Below are 20,309 nucleotides of genomic sequence, written 5' to 3'. Positions count from 1 at the left end.
TATTTTTCCAAGGTAAAGGCTAGTGGGAGGGAAGGAGACAAAAAGCTGAAGACTGAGGCACGTAAAGGTAGGTTGACTGATAGGGTTACTATTTCCAGGCTGGAAAATTTCTGGAGATTTGAGGAGTGGAGCATGGGGAAGGTTGGTTTTGAGGAGGGAAAATGCCTCAAGAAGGTATAATGTCATATATGCCACCCTTAAAACAACCATTTCCTCTAGAGCAGTGGTGGCAAACCTTTGGCACTCCAGATGTTATGGACTACAATTGGCCATGCTGGCAGGGGCTGATGGGAATTGTAGTCCATAACATTTGGAGTGCCAAAGGTTCGCCACCACGACTCTAGAGGAACTAGCATTTTCAACCTGCAAGTGAGGGCTTCTGATCACCTGGATTTATAAGTAATTTCCAGATAACAGAGATCAGTTACTTTGGAGAAAATGACTGCTTTGGAGGACGGAATCTATGGTATTATACCCTGCTGAGGTTGCTTCCATTTCCAACCTTCACCCTCCCAAGGCTCCTCACTCAAATCTCCAGGAAATTTTCTTTCTTTTTTTAAAAAAATCTTTATTTTACCATTTAAGTAATATAGAAATTGAAAATGTTAATACATGTATTAAATAGCTTATTGAAAAGAGGAAAAATAAAAATACAATTTGATGATCTATTACTTCCAAGTGTAAATTTTTGATACTAAAACAAAAAATGAAAAACAATCATCAACTTTGCGCGTTACTTCACGGTTGAAGATGTTGACATTATTCACATCCGCTTTCTTTTTGTTTGTTGCATTTTCTGAATCTAAATAACAAAAGGTTTATTAACCTGTTGCATTACATAGGCTAGTCAATATGAAAAAAAAGAACAGTAAGCAATAGTAGTAATTCCTTATCTTTGGTATTTACGCTTTTGAATCTAAGTATATAAGATAAGGTTGCCAAATGTCTTTGAATTTTACCGAATTGTCTCTCAGAAATCAAGTCAGTTTATCACAGTCCATTATTTCTTGTAAGTTTTCCCCCCACTTTACAGATTTGGGAGGTGCAGGTGGGAGGCTGGGGGTGGATAATAAGAGACAGTAAGAGAGAGTGATGGGAAGAAGGTAGAAAGAGAGAGAAAGTGACAAGCAGGGAGAACAGAGTAGAACAAAAGGTGGCAGGAGGGAGAAATAGTGAGAGACTGAGAGAAGTAAGGAGAGAGAAAAGGAAGCAAAGGTAAGGTAAATGGGATAGTTTCTTGTGGGTCCCCACATATCTATGTATATACTTAAGCTACTTTTTCAGAGCAGTTTAAGAGCTTGATATTCACATGGACCCTGCCTTGCTATTTGAAAAGCAGACTGGCATGGTGGTCAGGAGTGCCTTCTATCAACTGCATCTGATTTTCCAACTTTCTCATGACCTAGACTCAGCTGATCTGGGCCCACAGATCCATATTTATGTAATCCTATGGCTGGATTACTGAAACATACTCTATGTGGAGCTGCCCTTGAAGACAATCTGGAAACTACAACTTGTCCAGAATTAGTAACCCAACTGCTGTCAGGGATTAGCTGCTGGGAACATATGTCACTCATTTGAAAACAGCTACATTGTCTCTCAGTCTGTTTCCAAGTTAGGTTCAAGGTGCTGATTATGATTCAAAATGCTTCATAAGCTGAGATCCCATATTTGAAGGACCACCTCATTCCATATGTCCCTGTTTGCCAACAATGGTCATCAGATAGCCACCTGTGGGTTATCCCACCACTTAGGATGGTCCATCTAGCATCAACCTGAGCCAAATCATTTTCTGTTGTGGCTCCTGCTCGGTAGAATAGACTACCTGAAGAGATAAGGGGTTCCCCTTCATAAGGCACTGCGAGGCCTACCAGTTTGCCAGGGGTTTGCAGGGGTTTGAATGGCAGGCAACTTTTAAGATGACTTTTGGGGCTTGTTATTTTATCTTCGGTTTTAGCTAGTGATGTTTTAACTATTATTATAAGCTGCCTTGAACCAAGAGGAAAGGAGGGGAAACCAAGAGGAATAATCAGCAGAGTATTATGCCATAGAGTCCACCCTCCAAGGTCACCATTTTTGTTAGAAAAAGTGGCCTCAGTAGTCTGGAGATCAGTTGTAATCGGAGGTCAGTAATCCTAGGCAGTCATTGCAACTATTGAATGTTCAGGACCCTTGCCAGAAAAAGAAAAAAGCAGCTCTATCTTCAACTCTCTAGCCCACTGTGAGTTCCACCATTCTCAGAGTGAGCCAGTCTGCCCCTCCATCTCTCTTCTCTTTCTTTTTCATCTAAAATTCATGGAGCCATATGGCATTCATTTTTAGGCTTTCTCACAAAGCCCAGAAGCACTGGCCTTCCAAACTCTTTTTCTTTGTGCATTTTGATTCTGCGGTATCATTCTACTAAAGTTCCTGTGGCTATAAGCTGCTACACCCCTTCTCATGGGTACCTGCCAGTATAAATTTAACATATTCTCTGTGAGTCATGAAAGCATTACTTACCTCCTACTCCCTCATTAAAAAACTGTAGAAGCAGCATGATTCAAATTTGTAAGTAATTCTTTTTTCCATCAAGAGCCCTTGATATTTAAGGCTTGGTATGTGTGCATCGAACCAATACAATTATAATATGTTGGGGGGGAGGTATATTCAATCACAACACAATGCAGAAAAGGGTGTATTATTGGTTAGTTAACTTATTCCAAAAGAGGAGGAAATTAGGACACTGGCGCAGAAGATTTATTTTAAAATCTGCATCATCTTTCTAGGGAAAGTAAAGAGAGAGAACCTGAAAGCTGAATAAGCCTTACCCTCAACATAGCACATTTGAAAACCTGAAATATCCATGGCAACTGAGGACAGAGTTTCACGGATTAAAGAAGAAAAATAATTAATTATTTACAATTAGCCAAAGATACATTAAAAGCATGTTCTGAAATTCAGCCTCTTTAGTTTGACCCATTTGAAGTAACACATTTTGACTTGTCAGCCATTGAGAGAAGAGAGAGAAAAACAGACGGACTGTGCAGACAGAACAAAAAGGTCACACTGTTGTTGCAGATATTGCCAGCAATTGCACAATAAAAATACTGCTAAAGTTTCCTTCTCTTCAGTGTCATCTGGAATTAGGAAAGGTTGCCTTACAGCCTGTTTGGCCATCACTTTTTACATGTGTACATTCATATTAACAGTAGTTCCTCTAGGTCAGTGGTGGCGAACCTTTGGCACTCCAGATGTTATGGACTACAATTCCCATCAGCCCCTGCCAGCATGGCCAATTGACCATGCTGGCAAGGGACAAATAGAATTACAGTCACTAACATCCTGAGTGCCAAAAGGATGCTCCACTGCAGCTCAGTCATGTCCCCATTCATTGTCCCCATTTTATTTCAATTATTTAAAACATTTTTATGCTGCCTTTCCACTCATTTAGGGTCCATAGGCTAGGACAGACAGGATGTTGTTTCCTGTCTTCTTGTATTTAGGAAAAGTCTCCATATCTGCAAAGGGAAAGATGGCACAGGAGAATATGAGATGAAAGGAGGCATTATGATAAATACTCTCTGTTCACTCTGGATGCAAGAACTTTCCAACCTCCCTTGAATTTGCTACTATTTAGATCACTATCTTCAATATCTAGATGTACCAATATTGCTGAGCTGCAGCCTTCAGAGGTTAACCATCCCTGCAACAATGCTTATGAATGGAACACAGCAATATAAGCGTCAGCAAAATGGATGACTGAGAAACAAAATAATATACTCATACATTTTAATGTATTGTCGAAGGCTTTCACGGCCAGATTCAACTGGTTGTGGTGGGTTTTCCAGGTCAGGTGGATCTTGTTCCTAATGTTTTGCCTGCATCTGTGACTGGCATCTTCAGAGGTGTATCACAGAGGGAAGTCTGTTACTGTGTCTGAGGGAAAATGGCACCTGGGGGCAACACCTGGTCCCGCAAGAAAAGGTCCCCCTGTATTACCCTCTTCCCCACTGACCCCATACCCCTTCCTCCTCGGCGCCACACTTACCTTCTTTAACCACTGGGTTGCTCCAGCAGAGGTGGTCGGCCTTCACGCTGCTCCAGCAGCTTGTGGCTTAATGAGGCTGGGACCAGGGGGCACTGACCAGGCACCGTACTGAAATTCACCAGCCTGAAAGAGCAGTCCTAGCAGGAGGCGGGGCCAAGGGGCACTGGCCCCCCCCACCAAACTGCTTTTTTTCAGCTGGTGGACCACCCCCTAAGCTCCACTTGGCTGTGGAGCAGTGGCTCCTTGGCAGGGTCAGCCCCTGCTTTGAGAGCTTACTCTTGCCTGGCCATGGATCACAACTCAGGCAAGCACCTGAGGCCGGATCCTGCCCCCCAGCCTCCCTGCTGGCAGGGAGGCCATCTCTTAGGCAGGAGCTGGCCTGTGGCCATGGCTCAACAGCAAGAGGCTCAAGGGGGCTCCGCTGGCTGAAAGAACAGCCTGGTGGAGCCAGGCCAAGGGGTGCCTGGTGGGCCAGGCAGCTGGGCCAGGACCTTCCATGGGCCGCCCCTCAGCCTGGTCCCCCAGGCTGCTTCTTCAGCTGGTGGAGCTGCTTGCTGCTTAGCCACAGCCGCAGGCTGGTTCCTGCTGGAGAGCCAGCCTGCAGCCACGGCTCACAGCTCAGGTGGGCGCCTGAGTCTGACTCCTCCTTCTCAGCCTCCCTGCTGACAGGGAGGCTGGCTCCTGGGCAAGAATTGGCCAGCGGCCATGGCTCAGCAGCAGGCGGCTCAGGTGGGTGCCACGGTTACACCTGGCGTCCCTGTCAGCCGCGAGGCTGGGAAGTGCAGGAACTGGCCTGCAGCCGTGGCACACACCTGAGCAGCACAGAGGGAGACACAGGGTGCCCCCCCAAGTGATCAAATGGCATGTGCCCAGGGACATGGGATACCCCATGTCCCCCTTAGCAGTACACCTCTCCTAGTAGCTTAACAGATCATATACTAACTTCTATTTTTTATATTGTGATGAATATGCAGCAAACAAGAAGTTCCCCAGTCAGATATCAATCCACTATTTTTTCCCCAAGCATTCAGTGTCATTGCTACCACCACAATAGAGGCAACAGCTAGATAAACACAGGACTTTGGGAGATTATATGATCCTTCTGGGGTATTTTCGTAGCTAATTCATAGATCATAGAGTTGGAAGGGAACATATGGGCCATATAGTCCAACACCTCCTTAATGCAGGATCAGCCAAAACATTCCTACAAGCATTCATCCAGCCATTGCTTGAAGACTTCCAGTGAAGGGGAGCTTATCACCTTCCTAGGTAGCTGATTCCATGCTGAACTACTCTTATTGTAAAAAAAATCCTAATATCTTGCCGCTTGAAATTTATATCCATTATTGAATGTTCTACACTCTGCTGCCAACAAGATCAGCTCCCTGACCTTACCTAAGTGAGAGGCTTTCAAATAATTGAAGAGCGCAATTCTGTCTCTCCCCCCTTCCTTTTCTCTAGACTGAACATTCCCAAGTCCCTCAGCTTGAAGGTCTTGGTCCCAAGTCCCTCAGCTTGAAGGACTTAGTCTTCAGGCCCCTGATCATCCTCCAGGCCTTTGCTCAAGCAGAAAAAGATGGCAGGGCTTGCCTCAATAAAGACTGTATTCAACCAGCAATCACACCCTCCCTTTACTTCCTGTGGACAGGGCTAATTTCACATGAACCAAGGACAGGTGAAGGTGTTGTCTGCTTCATAACAGCCACAGGCCAAGGATGAACTACTTCAGCTCTCTCTATGCCTACCTGACTGGAAAAGAAAGCAGTGGAGAAAGAAGACGAGAACCTGAAGCCCTTCCCTCTCAGATCTAAGTTCTGCTAAAGCCCTCAAAAGTAAGACTATGGAGGGTGTGCCAGCCCATGCCATCCCCAGCCACACAGCAAAGTCTCATAGTCCTCATTTTGAATTGACTTCATTATCCACAAGAGAGATCATTATGTAGCAAAATATGATCGTTATGACTTATTTCCAGAGAGAAAACGTTTTTTAAGATTTTAAAAATGATGCCAAAGCAGCTGGCATAGAGCAAGCAGCTGGCTGGGGGAACAGATATGAAAAGGAGACTTTCAGATGACATTTGGAGGGGCTTCAAACTATATATTAAACTGAAAAAATGTTCTCAGATAAATATCCATAATTATTGTAGGGACATGTACAATGAACCCCTACTTTATTTAACACACTGGCACAAATATTGTTGTCCTGTGGTGGTCAGAAGGAGCAATCACTTATTCATTTCCATCTATGACACATTTGACTGCTCTTATTTGCTACAAGCAGCTGTCTTTCGTAACCCCATATGGTCTAAATGGAGTGCACTATAATGTCACTGTTTAGTTCAATATTGGATTTTGTAAAATCTATTATACAACAGCATGCTGTCTTATTCATACACAATAGGAACTCTCTCAAGTTAAGGTCAGATGCTGCCAGGGCTGTTTCATGTTTAAAATCTTTACCCATGTGGGGAGCCCACTTGTAAATTGGAATATTTCTTGAGAGACAGCTCTTCTTGCCTAACTTTTTTTTCTTTTAACATCAGAGGCACCACTTCTGAAACTTTGTATGCAAAGTCATTTCATACTCTGGGTCATGCTCAATCTCACACCAGTGTCAGAATGGAAGGAAAAGTGTCAGACAGCTTTCACCTGCTACTTTCCACTTACCCTGGGGCAGCATAGATCCACAGTGCTGGTGTGAGATAGAAGGAAAGGTGGGGAAGTAAACATTCCAAAGGGTTCTGAGGTGCTCTGTTCATCAGATTCCATTTCACTGTCTAATTTGGGTAGTAAGTAGGAATGAGCCTTGAGATCATGTAAATGTCATAAGCCTCAACGGGTACATGCCCCACCCCAGCAACTCTTATGACAGACACATTGCATATATGCTCATAAGCTCCGAGTGTGCTGTTCACATGCAAAGGATTATGTGTCCCCTAAAGTTCATAGGAGGGGAGGTGGAATGGTATAGTATGATCTCTCAGATATTGGAAGCTAAACTGGGTCAGTACTTTGAAGGGAAGACTCTGCAGAGGAAGGCAATGGCAAACCACCTTTGTGTAATCACTTGCCCTGAAAACTATCCAGGGGTTTTATACCTACACAGGGTTCATGTGACTGTTTATGTGATGGGAAAAAATATTATGACTTAGTCATGGCATTCAAACTTTGTAACTTTCTTCTTAGGAAGATTCCTCTATCTCCCTGTCATGGTATTCCACAAGTGGGTGAAGAATTCTTTCATGTTCCCTTACTCTTATTGGTCCCAAATTTTCTTCATGTATCCTGGTTGGTGCAAAAAAAAAATGTTATGTCCTGAATCTTTTGCTTGATTTTCTCCTGAACATTATGAAGAATAGGCTGCTGAAATGGAAATTCATTTTACATTGTTGTTTTTAGCTCATCAGCTTCATTTTTCATATAAAGAAACATGTCAAAGTCTGGACGTATTCAAAAGTGCACCTGGGATTTTAACTGCCAACTGCAATAAGGCATGGGTCCAGGAAAGAACTGTGAGCAAAATACCAAATCCTTTGATGCACATTCATTGCCAGATTATGTACCCAGGCCTTTTTTCTGTTAATGAGGAAGCAACATATCTTCTGAGGCCTTGTTATTCGAACCAGAACATTTGGTAGGATTTGCTGATTTTTGCAAAGATGTAGTTTGTCTGTATTCATATTATTTATTTCTCTTCCTTTTACCATGTACACTTTTTACAGCTGGTAACTAAGGCAACTGGTTTTTTAGTTTCAGAGATACAAAAAACTATTCCAGTATACTTCTAAAAAATTTCCTCTAAAACACTTTTGAAAAATATTCTTTTATAAATGAATGAGCACATAGAGACTGCATGATGTGTTGGCATGAACTCATGCTGCCACTAATGAGTATCATACTCATTGCATTCTTGGAAGTATAATTATTTCCCTTTTTAAACTATAAAATCACATGCAAACAAGAAAGCTAAAGACAATACTTTTCTGCAAAGTATGGCCCCCAATTTCCAAATTGAAGGTAAAATGTTTTTAAAATAGTGCTGCTAGACCATATTAAATTAAGCTATGGTTATGGAGGTAGACACTATACCCTTTTCAGGATAAAATTGACAGGAGAGGTGTGCATGAATCTGCTACAGCTTCATGAGCTTTAATGCTCTGCAGGGTCGTAGTGCCTGCTTCCCCTCCTTTCCAATTGTCTGGCAACATTTGAAAAGCTTATTTAGTTGCTGCTTCCATCAAAACCATTATTATATGCAATGGGAAACATAGCACTTGGCTAGAATAACATTTATATTGCTCCAGAAGCCTACTAGCGAGACCACAGCAGGAACAGGAAAGAAAATGGTGGGTAGAACTTTACAAAAAAGGCAGTTCTCGCTAATAGGCTTCCGAGGCTATGTAAATGCTCTTTCTAACAAAGTGTTGTGTTTCCCATTGCATATAATAATAATAGAAGCAGCAATTAAATAAGATTTTCAAATGCTGACAGAGATCAGACTTCTTGACAATGGTGGGCACTCCAATTTCCACCAGAGAATGCACAACCACATTGTCATCTTTATTCTGAGAAGGGTATGGTGACATCCATAGACAAGGTGATGCTGCAACTCAGTGGTAGAGTATCTGCTTGGCATGCAGAAAGTCCAAGGTTCAATTCCTGGTGTCTCCAGTTAGCAGGTAATAGGCCATACAAAAGGCTTCTATGTGAAACCCTAAGAGCTACTACCATTTGGAGTATACAGTAGTGACTTTGATGAACCAATGGTCTGATTCAGTAGAAGACGGCTTCATGGGCTCAAGGTATCTGCAACATCTTCAGTTCATTTGCCAGCTGTTTCTCCAGCTGTTGGATTGGGTAGTTCCTGGAGATGCCAGTCAGCCATAGAACCCACTCTCCAAAGCAGAGACTTTCTTCAGCAGAACTGATCTTTGAAGTCTGGAGATCAACTGTATTTCTAGGAGCTCTCCAGACTTTACTTGGAGGTTGTCAACCATCTGTGACCCTTTCTAGAAAAGCATGACTTGGCTGCAGTTATCCATGCTCCAGCAAAGTCTGGATTTGATTATGACAAACATGCACTGTCTATTGCATTTATTTATTAAAAATATTTATACTCTATTTTATCTCTGCAAACTCAAGATGGCCTACAAAGATGTCTCATCTTTTTTAAGTATTATAACTATAGGGTGCTGTGGGAGTTCGAGTATGTATGGTTAGTTTTAGCAGCATTCTCTCCTGACGTTTCGCCTGCATCTGTGGCTGGCATCTTCAGAGGATCTTCAAAGATGCCAGCCACAGATGCAGGCGAAACGTCAGGAGAGAATGCTGCTAGAACACGGCCATACAGCCCCGAAACCACACAGCACCCAAGTGATTCCGGCCGTGAAAGCCTTCGACATCCACATAGTTGTTGACATCTGATTGATTAGGAGACATGAGTGACATACTAAGGACAATATGTGGTATATGGTTCCTTTCCCCAAAATCAGCAATTTCAGTTTTTCCAGAGGAACATATTTTAGTCCATTCATAAGACCAGGTTCTTCAGGAATCTCTGTTTTATTATTTCTATATCTAGTATAGTTTTGGTGGTGTGTAGACTGCAAGCATTTAGGGTTGAGTTGACTTTATTAAATTGGAGAGGGGAACTTGAGGTTTTATTATTGTATATTATTCAATTGTGTATTGTAAGTTATTTTGAGCCATTTAGAAGGTTGGCTTTAAGATAAAATCAATAAAATGCTTCAAGATGATTGCAAAACAAATTCCAAAATTGTCCTTATTTATTTATTTAAAACTTTTTAGCCTGCTTTATCCATGCCCAATGTGGCTTTTATAAAGAAAATCAAACTAAAAACACAACTACAATATACAGCAATAAAAATACTATAAAATACTTTAAAAGTCATAATTACCCTTACAATAAAGATGTGTCTTTCATCCATCATTGAAGAGCAACCACGGTTAATCTACAAATGCTACTTGAAAAAGAACTTCTGTATAAGTCCTAGGAAAAGCTTCCAATGAAGCTGTCTCCAGTAGTTCATTGTGCTACAATACTGCCATAGTGGAAAAGACATAAGATTTCACCAAAGAACTGCATACTTGGCAAATAAAGCTCGCTTATGTAAACTCTTTGATGGTCTCGAGAAAAAACTCTGCTTAGCTATTGAGATCAGATGAGATCAGGCTGTACTATACCATTCCACATTCCCTGTATTGTATAGGTTAGCTTACTACCCAAACATGCTACTGTGGTTCTAGCAATTGTGTACAGAATGTCCTTTCTGCCTTCAACTTCGATTTTTTCATGCATTTCAAATGGTAAAAATTAAACATACATATGCTAAAGTAGCATACAGTACAGCATTTTAAAGCTCTTTCTCAAATTTTGGATATACTTGCTTTTTTCCTATAGAAAATAAATAGACTTCTATTTTAAAATTCTATAAATGTGCCAAATATAATTTTATATGCTAATTTACAAATTATATATTTTATTTTGTTAAGCAGTAAAATAAAGTTTAGTTTACATAGAAAAGTACTGCATTAATTTTTTCTAAAATTTCCTTTTTCCTCCCCAAATAAGGGGGGATTGCTTCCCATGTGGGTTCAAAATTTTTAGAAATGTTACATATCAATGTCTCTTGATTCACAAATGGGATCTGTGCCACATGCTATATAGGGGAACATGAATGAGAAATCTCAGAGCCCCTTGGGGATGGGGCGGTATAAAAGTTTAAATAAAAATAAATAAATAAATAAAATCTCCAGTCACCAGTCAGCTTGATGAAATGGGAAATTATTTCATGATTTCATTAGATGACAAGTATACAGTTATACTAGCAGCTTTCACAAATCTACACACCTCCGTTTTAGAGGCCAATATTCAGAAAGCCCATTTAGGCAATTTTCTTTTTGTTGTGCTGTGTTGGACACTGGGCCTTTATTTGTTCTTTGCCAACAACCTACTTTTAATGCTCTTCCAAGTATCAAAAGTCCATATAGGAGATTTGGACATTATGCTCTATAATTCTGAAACTGCTACTAAAAAAGATTAAGTCAGGAGAGCAGTTCTGTTGATCATGTCATCAATAACAAGGCTTATTCCCACAACTATTATTTGAAGAAAGTTTAAGAATTCTGTTACAAGAATTCTGAGAAACCTAAAACCTATATTCATTATTGGAAAATTTTCCTTAAATTGGGTGGGAGGGAGGGACCTCAGACCTTGAAATATGCCAACATTTCAGGCTCACAGTACTAATTTTAAAAATCATTTTTAAAATCATATCCTTCTCTCTAGGACCAACCTCTCTCAAGAACTACTGAAAACGCAGTTCAAATTCGAGATGTTGTAAACCTTATTGTAAACACATTCAGTGGTTGAATTTACCATGTTCAAAGGTGGGATCCAATCACCCAGTTTGTTTGGTTCTTGATTGGAATGCCAGCGTGGTGCAGTGGTTAAGGCAGGTAGATTCTAATCTGGAGAACTGGGTTTGATTCCCCACTCCTCCACATAAGTGGGAGAGTCTTATCTGATGAATCAGATTTGCTTCTGCTCTTTGACATTCCTGCTGGGTGACCAGGTACATTCTCCTGAGTTCCTTGCAGGAAGCATGGGATAAAAATTATAGTCAGTCAACGAGCTGACCAGTTGGGCTCCAGCTGTTTATTTCTCTATTTCTTTTATTATCTGTGTGCATATATTCAAAATTTGTAAAGAAAGCTTGCTTAATTTCATCTCTTTCTTGTTCCATGGCAGTGAATGCTCAGGACAATGAAGACCATGTTCCTCTTCATTTCTCCTCCCGCTTTGGACATAATGACATAGTGAAGTTCTTGCTCCAAAGTAATTTTGAAGTCCAGCCTCATGTGGTCAATATTTATGGAGACACTGCTCTGCACCTGTGAGTTAAGAGCAATACAGGCATTTCTTCTTCACTTTGTTGTCATCACTGATTAGTAAAAAGACTTGCTGGCTTTTTGTTTTTTTCCTAGTGCTTGCTATAGTGGTAAATTTGAAGTTGTGAAGGAATTAATTCAGCTGTCAGGAACAGAAAGTATCACCAAGGAGAATATATTCAGTGAGACTGCCTTTCACAGGTAAGCACATTGTATATGTCCCCCAAAGGTTCAAAGTTTAGGAGCCTTCAAGACTGGCCTGCGATTGCTGGCATAGCTAGAACTACACAATATAATTCTTGAAGACAAAGAGAAAGTGAGAGGAATATGTGGCAATCAGAAAACCACAAAAAGAGAGGAATATGACCAATTGGTGACAGCTGAAGAGCAAGCACCAGATAATGAAATGTTTGTCAACAGTGCAGGGGGGGCTGCCCACCGGCCTTCATGCAAGCCAAGACCTGCCCCCTGCCCCCCCACCCCGGCCTCCATGCAGGCTAGCAGGGGAGGCCTGCACGGAGGCCGGGACTGGGGCAGGGCAGAGCCACCTGCCACTGAGCCCCATCCCCTGCCTCTGTGCAGGCCGAGCCCCACACACCCCCAGCCTCCATGCAAACCGGCAGGGCCTGGGGAGGGCTTGGAGAGGCCTGAACGGAGGCCAGGGAGGGCTTGGGGGGGCAGCCCAGGCAGGCACCATGGCCGTCCACCTCTGAGCCCCACCCTCCTGAGCCGGCTCCTGCAGGGAAGCAGTGGGGCAGGACTCAGTGGCATGCAGCTGAGGCGCATTCCTTTTGATCATGTGGAAGGGGGGGTGCCCAATGCCCCCATGTGACCAAAAGGCATGTGCCCAGGGACATAGGTGACCCCATGTCCCTATAGACCATAAGTCTCTGTTCAGAAGGTAGGACTCTGTCTCACACGGGATGTACAGGATCAGTAGGGTGACTGTGAAGAAGGGGAGCCTGTTGTGTGAAAAAATAAATTGGGAACTCGCAAGTGTGTACTTGAGAGGACATTCAGCTCACCTTTTTTTCTTCTGTTCTCCCCCTCAATAGAAACAGGATCACAGCTTTGTGGGGGGAAATGATAGGGAACCTGTTGTGTAAAAAAATGCAATGGGCTGGAGTTTCCTTCTTTGGAGGTTTGTAAACAGTGGCTGGATGGCCATCTGTCATGGGTGCTTTGATTGTACATTTCTGCATGGCAGGGGGTTGGACTTGATGACTCTTGTGATCTCTTCCAACTCTTGATTCTAAGAGGGAACTTGCAAGTGAATACTCAAGAGAACATTACTCCTACTTTTTTCTGCTCTCCCCCTTCTTCTCAGCCTCTCAATCTTCACCCTGCCACCGTTCTCTTAATCTTCTCTTACCCCAGTTCTTTCTTTCTCTATGTTCCCCCCCCCCACACACACACACACACTACTAGTGGCGGGATTCAGCAGGTTCACCCCAACTCTCTTTCTGGTCCCCTACCCCAGCTCTCTTTTTCTACCCACTACCCCATCTCTATTGAAACATCCTGCCCTGCTATCTCAGCTCTCTCATTTCTGTCTTTCTTCCCCTCAACCCCAACTCTCTTTGTCACCTGCCCACTTATTCGAGCTCTCTCCTCCTATCCCATCTCTCTATTCTCTATGTTTCTGCAACCCTACCCCAGCTTTCATTCTCTCTTTCTGGCCACCTACTGTCCTGGCCTGCCAGGCTCACAAAGAATCAGGTTACAACTGATAGCAGGCAGAGATGCACGCAAGGGAGAAAGCAGCCTTACGTTGAGTTCAGAGGAACAGGCCTTGGAAGAGGCAATCCAGGGTCTAAGGTAGGTCAGATCAGGTACTCCAGCTCTGTCTGCAAGCAGGTAGGGCAGGAGGTTGTCAGGCTTTTAACAAGGTTGCTTCTACAACTTCAACTTCCCAGAGCTGCCTCTTGTATCCCTGTGCTGTGGCTCAGTCTTGATCCTTAGCTGACTCACAGCATTCTCCTCATTGCCTTAGAGCTTCCAAATACATTTCACTTTTTAGACTGCAGTTCGTGCCGGGTATGCCTCACATTCAGGTGAGCTGGGTGGAAGGCTAGGTTGGTCTTCAGTGGCTGGAAATGCTTCTGCAAGCACTTTGCTTTCTAACCCCTGACTTGGGCCAGCTCTGTCTGCATCCTGTGAGGCTTCTGGCTGGCTGGCTCTGAGCCCACAACACCTACCCTAGCTCTCTCTTTCTGCCCCTCCCCACCATTCATTCTCTTTCTGCCCTACTCTAATACTCTCTTTCTCTCCTGGCCCCCAACCCAATTCTTTGTAGCTTGTCTGGAGTAGTCTGAGTGGGTGTGGTGATGCCTTTCCCCCCCACCCCCCACAGCCCAACTCTTACTTCCTCAGCTGGAACCATTCCAGGTGCAGCAAGGGCTTCCCCATCTCCTCCAAACAGCCTGGGGGAGGGTTGCCTGTTTAGTCCTGGCCCCCAGCGCTGGGCTCATCACTGACCTACTTGAGAGTCGGCTCAGGCAAGGAATAGGACAGCTCTGTAAGGAGCCCCTACTGGAGCATTGGCTCAGGCAAGAAATAGGACAGCTCCTCAAGGACCCCAGAGCTTTAAGAAGAGTTACTGGCTGAGTAAGAAGGAGTCTGGGAGTTGTAGTCCTGTTGTCTTCTCTGTACATGAGAAATGGCACCTTCTGGACTACATCTCTCAGAGTCCTTCACCTTAAGGAGTGAGTTGTCTGAAATATGCTGGGCTTTTATATAGTAGGAAAAGGAGTTATCTCATACTGTGATTTTCCTCCTTGTCACCAGCTGTCTGTGGGGAAGGGAAACGGCATTGAGGGTCAGTGGACAGATAGACAGGCATTGATTGACTGTGCCTAAGTGGGCTTTTCAGAGAGACCTCATTGGTTGTCATTGCCTGGATTGTAAGTGTTGCCAGGGCTGCTGTGCATTCAGCACACTCACTGTGCTATACAGAGAAACATTTGTTATTATTTCCCCTGGAAAAATGTATATCAGTGGCACCACCTTTTTGTTGGTGGCCCCAACCACTATAGTAACCCTGACGATTGGGCTGTCTGCTTTGCAATCATTCCTTTTCTACTATGCTTCCATTCAAACATAGGTTGCATTTTTTAAAAAATGTAGAAGAATCCATATCATATGTATAAGTTTTTATTTTGTTTCCCTAGTTGTAAATGATTGTATCAGAGTCCTGTGCTTTTGTGAATGTGCAAAAGATAAGATTCATAAAGCATTTTGTATATCAAATGTGCTGCAGAAATGGTAATTAATATGGCAACATTAATCTTGATATTTCAAACATTTGGGAAGTATTTCTTATTAAAGTATGCTAGAGATAAAGTTTGTAATTGTGTTTCCTGACATCATCCTTAATGATTAGATTTCTCTAAGAATTCTGTGCATTTCCATAAAGACTTTGTTCTTCCCAGCTGTTGTAGAGACATAAGAATGATATAATTGAAAAAAGCTATAACACAATTGCTAGTGTCTCATACAAGAGTTAAAGGTTGATAAGTTACAAACTTCCTCTTGACATAATAGAAAGATAACACAATTGTACACAATTAATTCATCAAAAAAATTGGTACTCAGAGCTTTTCTGAATTCTTTACTTTTAAATCTAATAATATAATGGTATGCTTAACATTGTGACAAACTATAACATAAGAGAATGTGTTAAGCACTTGTATGTACTGTCAAAGACTTTCACAGCTGGAATCAACTGACTGTTCTGGGTTTTCTGAACTCTGTGGCTGTGGTCTGGTAGTTTCTGCTCCTAAAGTTTCACCTACATCTATGGCTGCCATCTTCAAAGGTATGTCAAGGTAAGATGTCAGAAAAACATATCTCACCATGACATGCCTCTGAAGATGCCAGCCATAGATGCAGGCAAAACGTTGGGAGCAAATTTTACATACATGTGTTTCAAAGTAATTTCTGGAGGGTTTTTCTATGTCATTTCTATGAGCCAACCCTTGAATTTCAGAAGGTATTTGTGTGTTCATTTGTTTTTAAGCATTCATCATCCATTTTCTGGTGACCTACAAGACACATATTAAGTAATAAAAACTGAATTGCATTATGAATGCATACCAAGGATTAAAAATCATTAAGTGTCCTCTAAAATAAATTGATTTGATACCTCTTACTGATGATAGGATGGGAAGACAAACTGTGGTCATCGCTGGAGAAGTAATCTCACAGATTCAGCAAAGCAATTACAGTAAAGGCCCTGCTCCTTCCTGGTGAAGTTTTCACTTTGCATAACAATGGCACTGAATCCCAGATAGTGGAATGTAAATGCCAAGAAGGCTCATATATGTACATTGATGCATCTAAAAAGTTTCTACTATGCTAATGCACTTGTATATGATTATAATATTTATGAATTATTATATTAGCATTTTAATTTGTATTATGAAATTGTATCATATTGTATGATTCTTTTTTAATTTGGTGTTTATGTAGTGCTTGCACCTTTGGCAAGAACATAGATTTAGTGAAGTTTCTACTTGATCAGAATGTGTTGAGCATTAATCACCAAGGAAGAGATGGACATACAGGTAAGATGGTGAAGGTGGATGGATGTGTGCGAGAAAGACAGAGAAAGAATGATAGCTAAATGGTTCAAAATGGAAATAAACAATTCAGTTGGGGCTCATTTCAAAAAGTTGGGTGCACACCTTTTCATTTATTAATATAGCGCCACGTTTTCATTTAGTAATATATAGGGACCACATTTTTAAAATTCTTTGTAGACAGTAACTTCCAATGAAGACAACAGTAGGCATTTTCTGTATGCGGATTACATACAGAACATGCTTTTCAGCACTTCCTGTAATGTACAACACAGCCTGGTTTGTGAGCCCCCACCCTTGGCAGTTAGAATAAATACTTGCATGTATCAATAGACAAGGAAAGACTGGTTACTATGGAACAATATTAATATTGTATGTTGTATATATTGTTTTATAATAATGCCATTTTTTCAAGGAAATCAGTTTACAAGCATTATATGTAGAGGACCCACAAATACATATGGGGGCATCTAATTTCCCCTCCCCCACTATTTATTCTTTCATTTCCTTGAAAGCTCTTATGGTTTCTTCCTGCTTTCTTTTCTCCTTCCCACCCATAAGTTTTTATATGCATTCTGTCTTAATCTTTCCCTCTTCTGGCAGTCTCTTTCCTGAAAAATTATGGCCCAATTGTGTGGTGGAGAACTCATAAAGAATTGCAAGGGATACCTAATTTTCTCCTATATCCCCTGCTTCATACTTCCCCTCTTTTTATCTTTTTGGCAACCACTATAAACTCACCTTTTTTCCTTTTTCCTTTACTCTATCACAACCAACCTACCTTTTATCTGCCGGTCATCAATATTTATTGCTTCCTGCATAGCTCACCTTTCTCCCCAATGGAGATCCAAAGCTGCTTATAAGATTATCCTTTATGCTCACAACTCTATGAAGTAAGCAAGGCTGAGATTGTGTAACTGACCTAAGGTCACCCAGTGCTTCCACGACAGAGTAATGATTTGAAACCAGGTCCCCCAGATGCTAGTCTTAACCTCTAACAATTATACCACACTGGTTTTCATAGGGCAACAGCTGTTGAACCGTAGCAATCAGCTGGGCCTGGATGAGTCATGCAAGTTCCATGGTATCAAGTAATTGCCATTTCTTGACAGCAGTGATGTGTTGATGTTGTTTAGGGTAGATTTCTGATTTTTCATATTTGACCGTATTGAGAATTAGGCATATTGATGATTACAAGCCATATTACATTTTTAAAAACTCTCCTTACCACAACAATTCTTCCCTGTCCATGTTCTAGGACTGCATTCAGCTTGTTATCATGGCCACATCCGTCTTGTCCAGTTCTTACTGGACAATGGAGCCGATATGAATCTTGTAGCCTGTGATCCCAGCAGGTCTAGTGGTGAAAAAGATGAACAGACCTGTTTGATGTGGGCATATGAAAAAGGTATTGTTATAGTGACTTTCCATTTTCAATATAAAAGCATACATATTATACATCAGATAGGATAGGATTTTCACTACGTTTTGGCTGTTGACATTTTGAGAGGAAGGAAAACGAAATTAGGGATTGCTATTCTCAGAAAGTCTAAAAGGCTAACTGAAGTTTTAATTCCACACAAATTCAGTCATAAGCCTTCACAGTTGCAATACAATAAATATCATAAAATCCACCCATTCAAAAAAGTCAGTTTCCACTGTAAAGTATAGACAAGGCTAAATCCCCTCTTTCCTGTTATCACTGAACAAGGTATGAGAGACAACATTAAAATGCAGTTATCCATGAAGTCCATTAGAAAATCAGGGACTGCTATTGATTTGATATGGAAGGAGACTGGTTCTACTGTGATGGGCAGCAGCATAAAACCGCTTTACAGTTAGATAGTTATCCTTGATTTCCTGCAGAAATTCTTCAAAGAAACTGCATATCTCTGTGGTTTCTACTGTGCTGTACATCCTGTTCACATTTCACAGATCTGCCCTGGCAACAGCTCCGATTCTCTTTGTCCTCCAAACTCAAATAGAAACCTGCAGGTTTTTAGAAGCTATTTCTCTTGTGCTTGTTTTTTTTTTTTTTTATAGGCCAGGATATGTTTTCCCTGAGAAATATATATGAAATTCTTCTTCCTCGGTCTGTAGTCATAAACACAAAAAACTCCCAAGTGCCTTAAAACACTATCTTAATTCTAGATGGTATATTAGTAGAAGATGCAGGAGGTGGTTCAGGACTGTCCAATTTCACGATTATGATGTTCACATTTAATCTGCCTTTACACTTTAGAGAATTTGATAACTTAGTGCTGCCAAGAATGAAAACATGGCTTTGAGCAAGGTCTGAACCCTTATTAAGGATGGAAACAGAAGACAGCTTTTCATATTAACAGATATCACTGTTCACTGTGTGCCCTATCATCCCATTCCAATCATAGAAGTTTTCAGTGTTTCTAAAAATTCTATTGTGGTCAGTCTGATATTCTCTGTTACAGGCTACAATCCTGTGCATACCTAGAGTAAACCACGTTAAGTGCAGTAGGACTTATGTCAGTATGCCCAGGATTGCACTCTACAACAGGCAAAGTTCCATTTAAAGCTGCTATTTGTTATTACTGTGGCAGCACAGTAAGATTTAAGACTTAACTATGAGATACTCTGCCAATTCACTATTATTGTTGTTCACTTCTTATTACATTTGCTGTTTTTCAGGCCATGATGCTATTGTCACTCTTCTGAAGCATTATAAAAGACCTCAGGATGAATCACCTTGTAATGAGTACTCCCAGCCTGGAGGAGGTGCAGTTCCATCCAGCTTTTCTGTTTATTAATAATGTTGATCTAATACACACCCTCCCAGCAAACTACTCAAATTATATATAGAGCTCATTCAGTGACAATATATTTATATAGTATTTCCATTATTCTTTAAAATACATTAGGTTGGATGTCGCCTACAATGTCCTTGCATGAAAGTGTAAATCCCCCCTCCCTCCTTCTGCAACCTTGACCCTTCTCCTCTGTATTGGTCCTGGGCATGGGAACTTTCAGGAGCAGCATGAATAAGGATGTTGAGGTTGCCATGGAAAGGGAGGATGTGGAGATTTTTTTGTTAGGATCCAATCCTTTGTATCCTTGGTTTAAGACATACCTATAATCATAAAATACTTTTGTCAGTCTCTACTTTCTAGAAAGAAAGGCATATTAAGAAAGAGAGATGACATCGTAAATGGTGGATAAATTGTTCAGCCATTGGACATTTTTTCACTCCATTCGATTTCATTCACTTTTTTGCTGTTTACACAGCAAAATATATTTACTTGGAAATAAATCCCATTGATTTCAGAGAGATGTGCTTCTTAGAAAATCCTGCATCTATGTAAAAATCGAAATTTGAACCTTGCCATAACTCACCTTTTTCTAATCCCCTTGGTTAAGAGTAGGTGCACTCTAATCTGGAGAACCGGGTTTGATTCCCCATTCTGCCGCTTGAGCTGTGGATGCTTATCTGGTGAACTAGATTAGCTTGTGCACTCCAACACATGCCAACTGGGTGACCTTGGGCTAGTCACAGTTCTTTAGAGCTCTCTCAGCCCCATCCACCTCACAGGGTGTTTGTTGGGGTGGGGGGGGGAGGGAAGGAAGGAAGGAAGGAAAGGAGATTTTAAGTCCCTTTGAGTCTCTTTGTAGGAGAGAAAGGGGGGATATAAATCCAAACTCCATACACATAGCAGTTGTTGAGATCTGTACTGACTGTAACCTTTATCTGTAACTTGTAAGCAAGACTTCATGTACTTACTGTTTGAATTCCAGGATGACTGAATACAAGAAGTTCCAGTA

The 20,309-nt window shown here is 41.5% G+C and overlaps 1 protein-coding gene across 2 annotated transcripts in view; it reads left to right on the top strand.

Annotated features, from left to right (window-relative positions):
- Positions 1–20,309, top strand: part of TNNI3K (TNNI3 interacting kinase) — a 236,284-nt gene that overhangs the window by 67,357 nt on the left and 148,618 nt on the right. For both annotated transcript variants that reach the window (XM_048497322.1, XM_048497323.1), the window contains exons 8-12: positions 11,798–11,942; positions 12,034–12,138; positions 16,408–16,502; positions 17,776–17,925; positions 19,182–19,268. In XM_048497322.1, the coding sequence (XP_048353279.1) occupies positions 11,798–11,942; positions 12,034–12,138; positions 16,408–16,502; positions 17,776–17,925; positions 19,182–19,268 (582 nt within the window). The remainder of the gene's footprint in view (positions 1–11,797; positions 11,943–12,033; positions 12,139–16,407; positions 16,503–17,775; positions 17,926–19,181; positions 19,269–20,309) is intronic.

The sequence above is a fragment of the Sphaerodactylus townsendi genome, linkage group LG05, assembly GCF_021028975.2.
Source record: "Sphaerodactylus townsendi isolate TG3544 linkage group LG05, MPM_Stown_v2.3, whole genome shotgun sequence".
In the NCBI taxonomy this organism is placed as follows: domain Eukaryota; kingdom Metazoa; phylum Chordata; class Lepidosauria; order Squamata; family Sphaerodactylidae; genus Sphaerodactylus; species Sphaerodactylus townsendi.
Note: the sequence above shows the minus strand (reverse complement) of the source record. Positions and strands in the feature narration are given on the sequence as shown.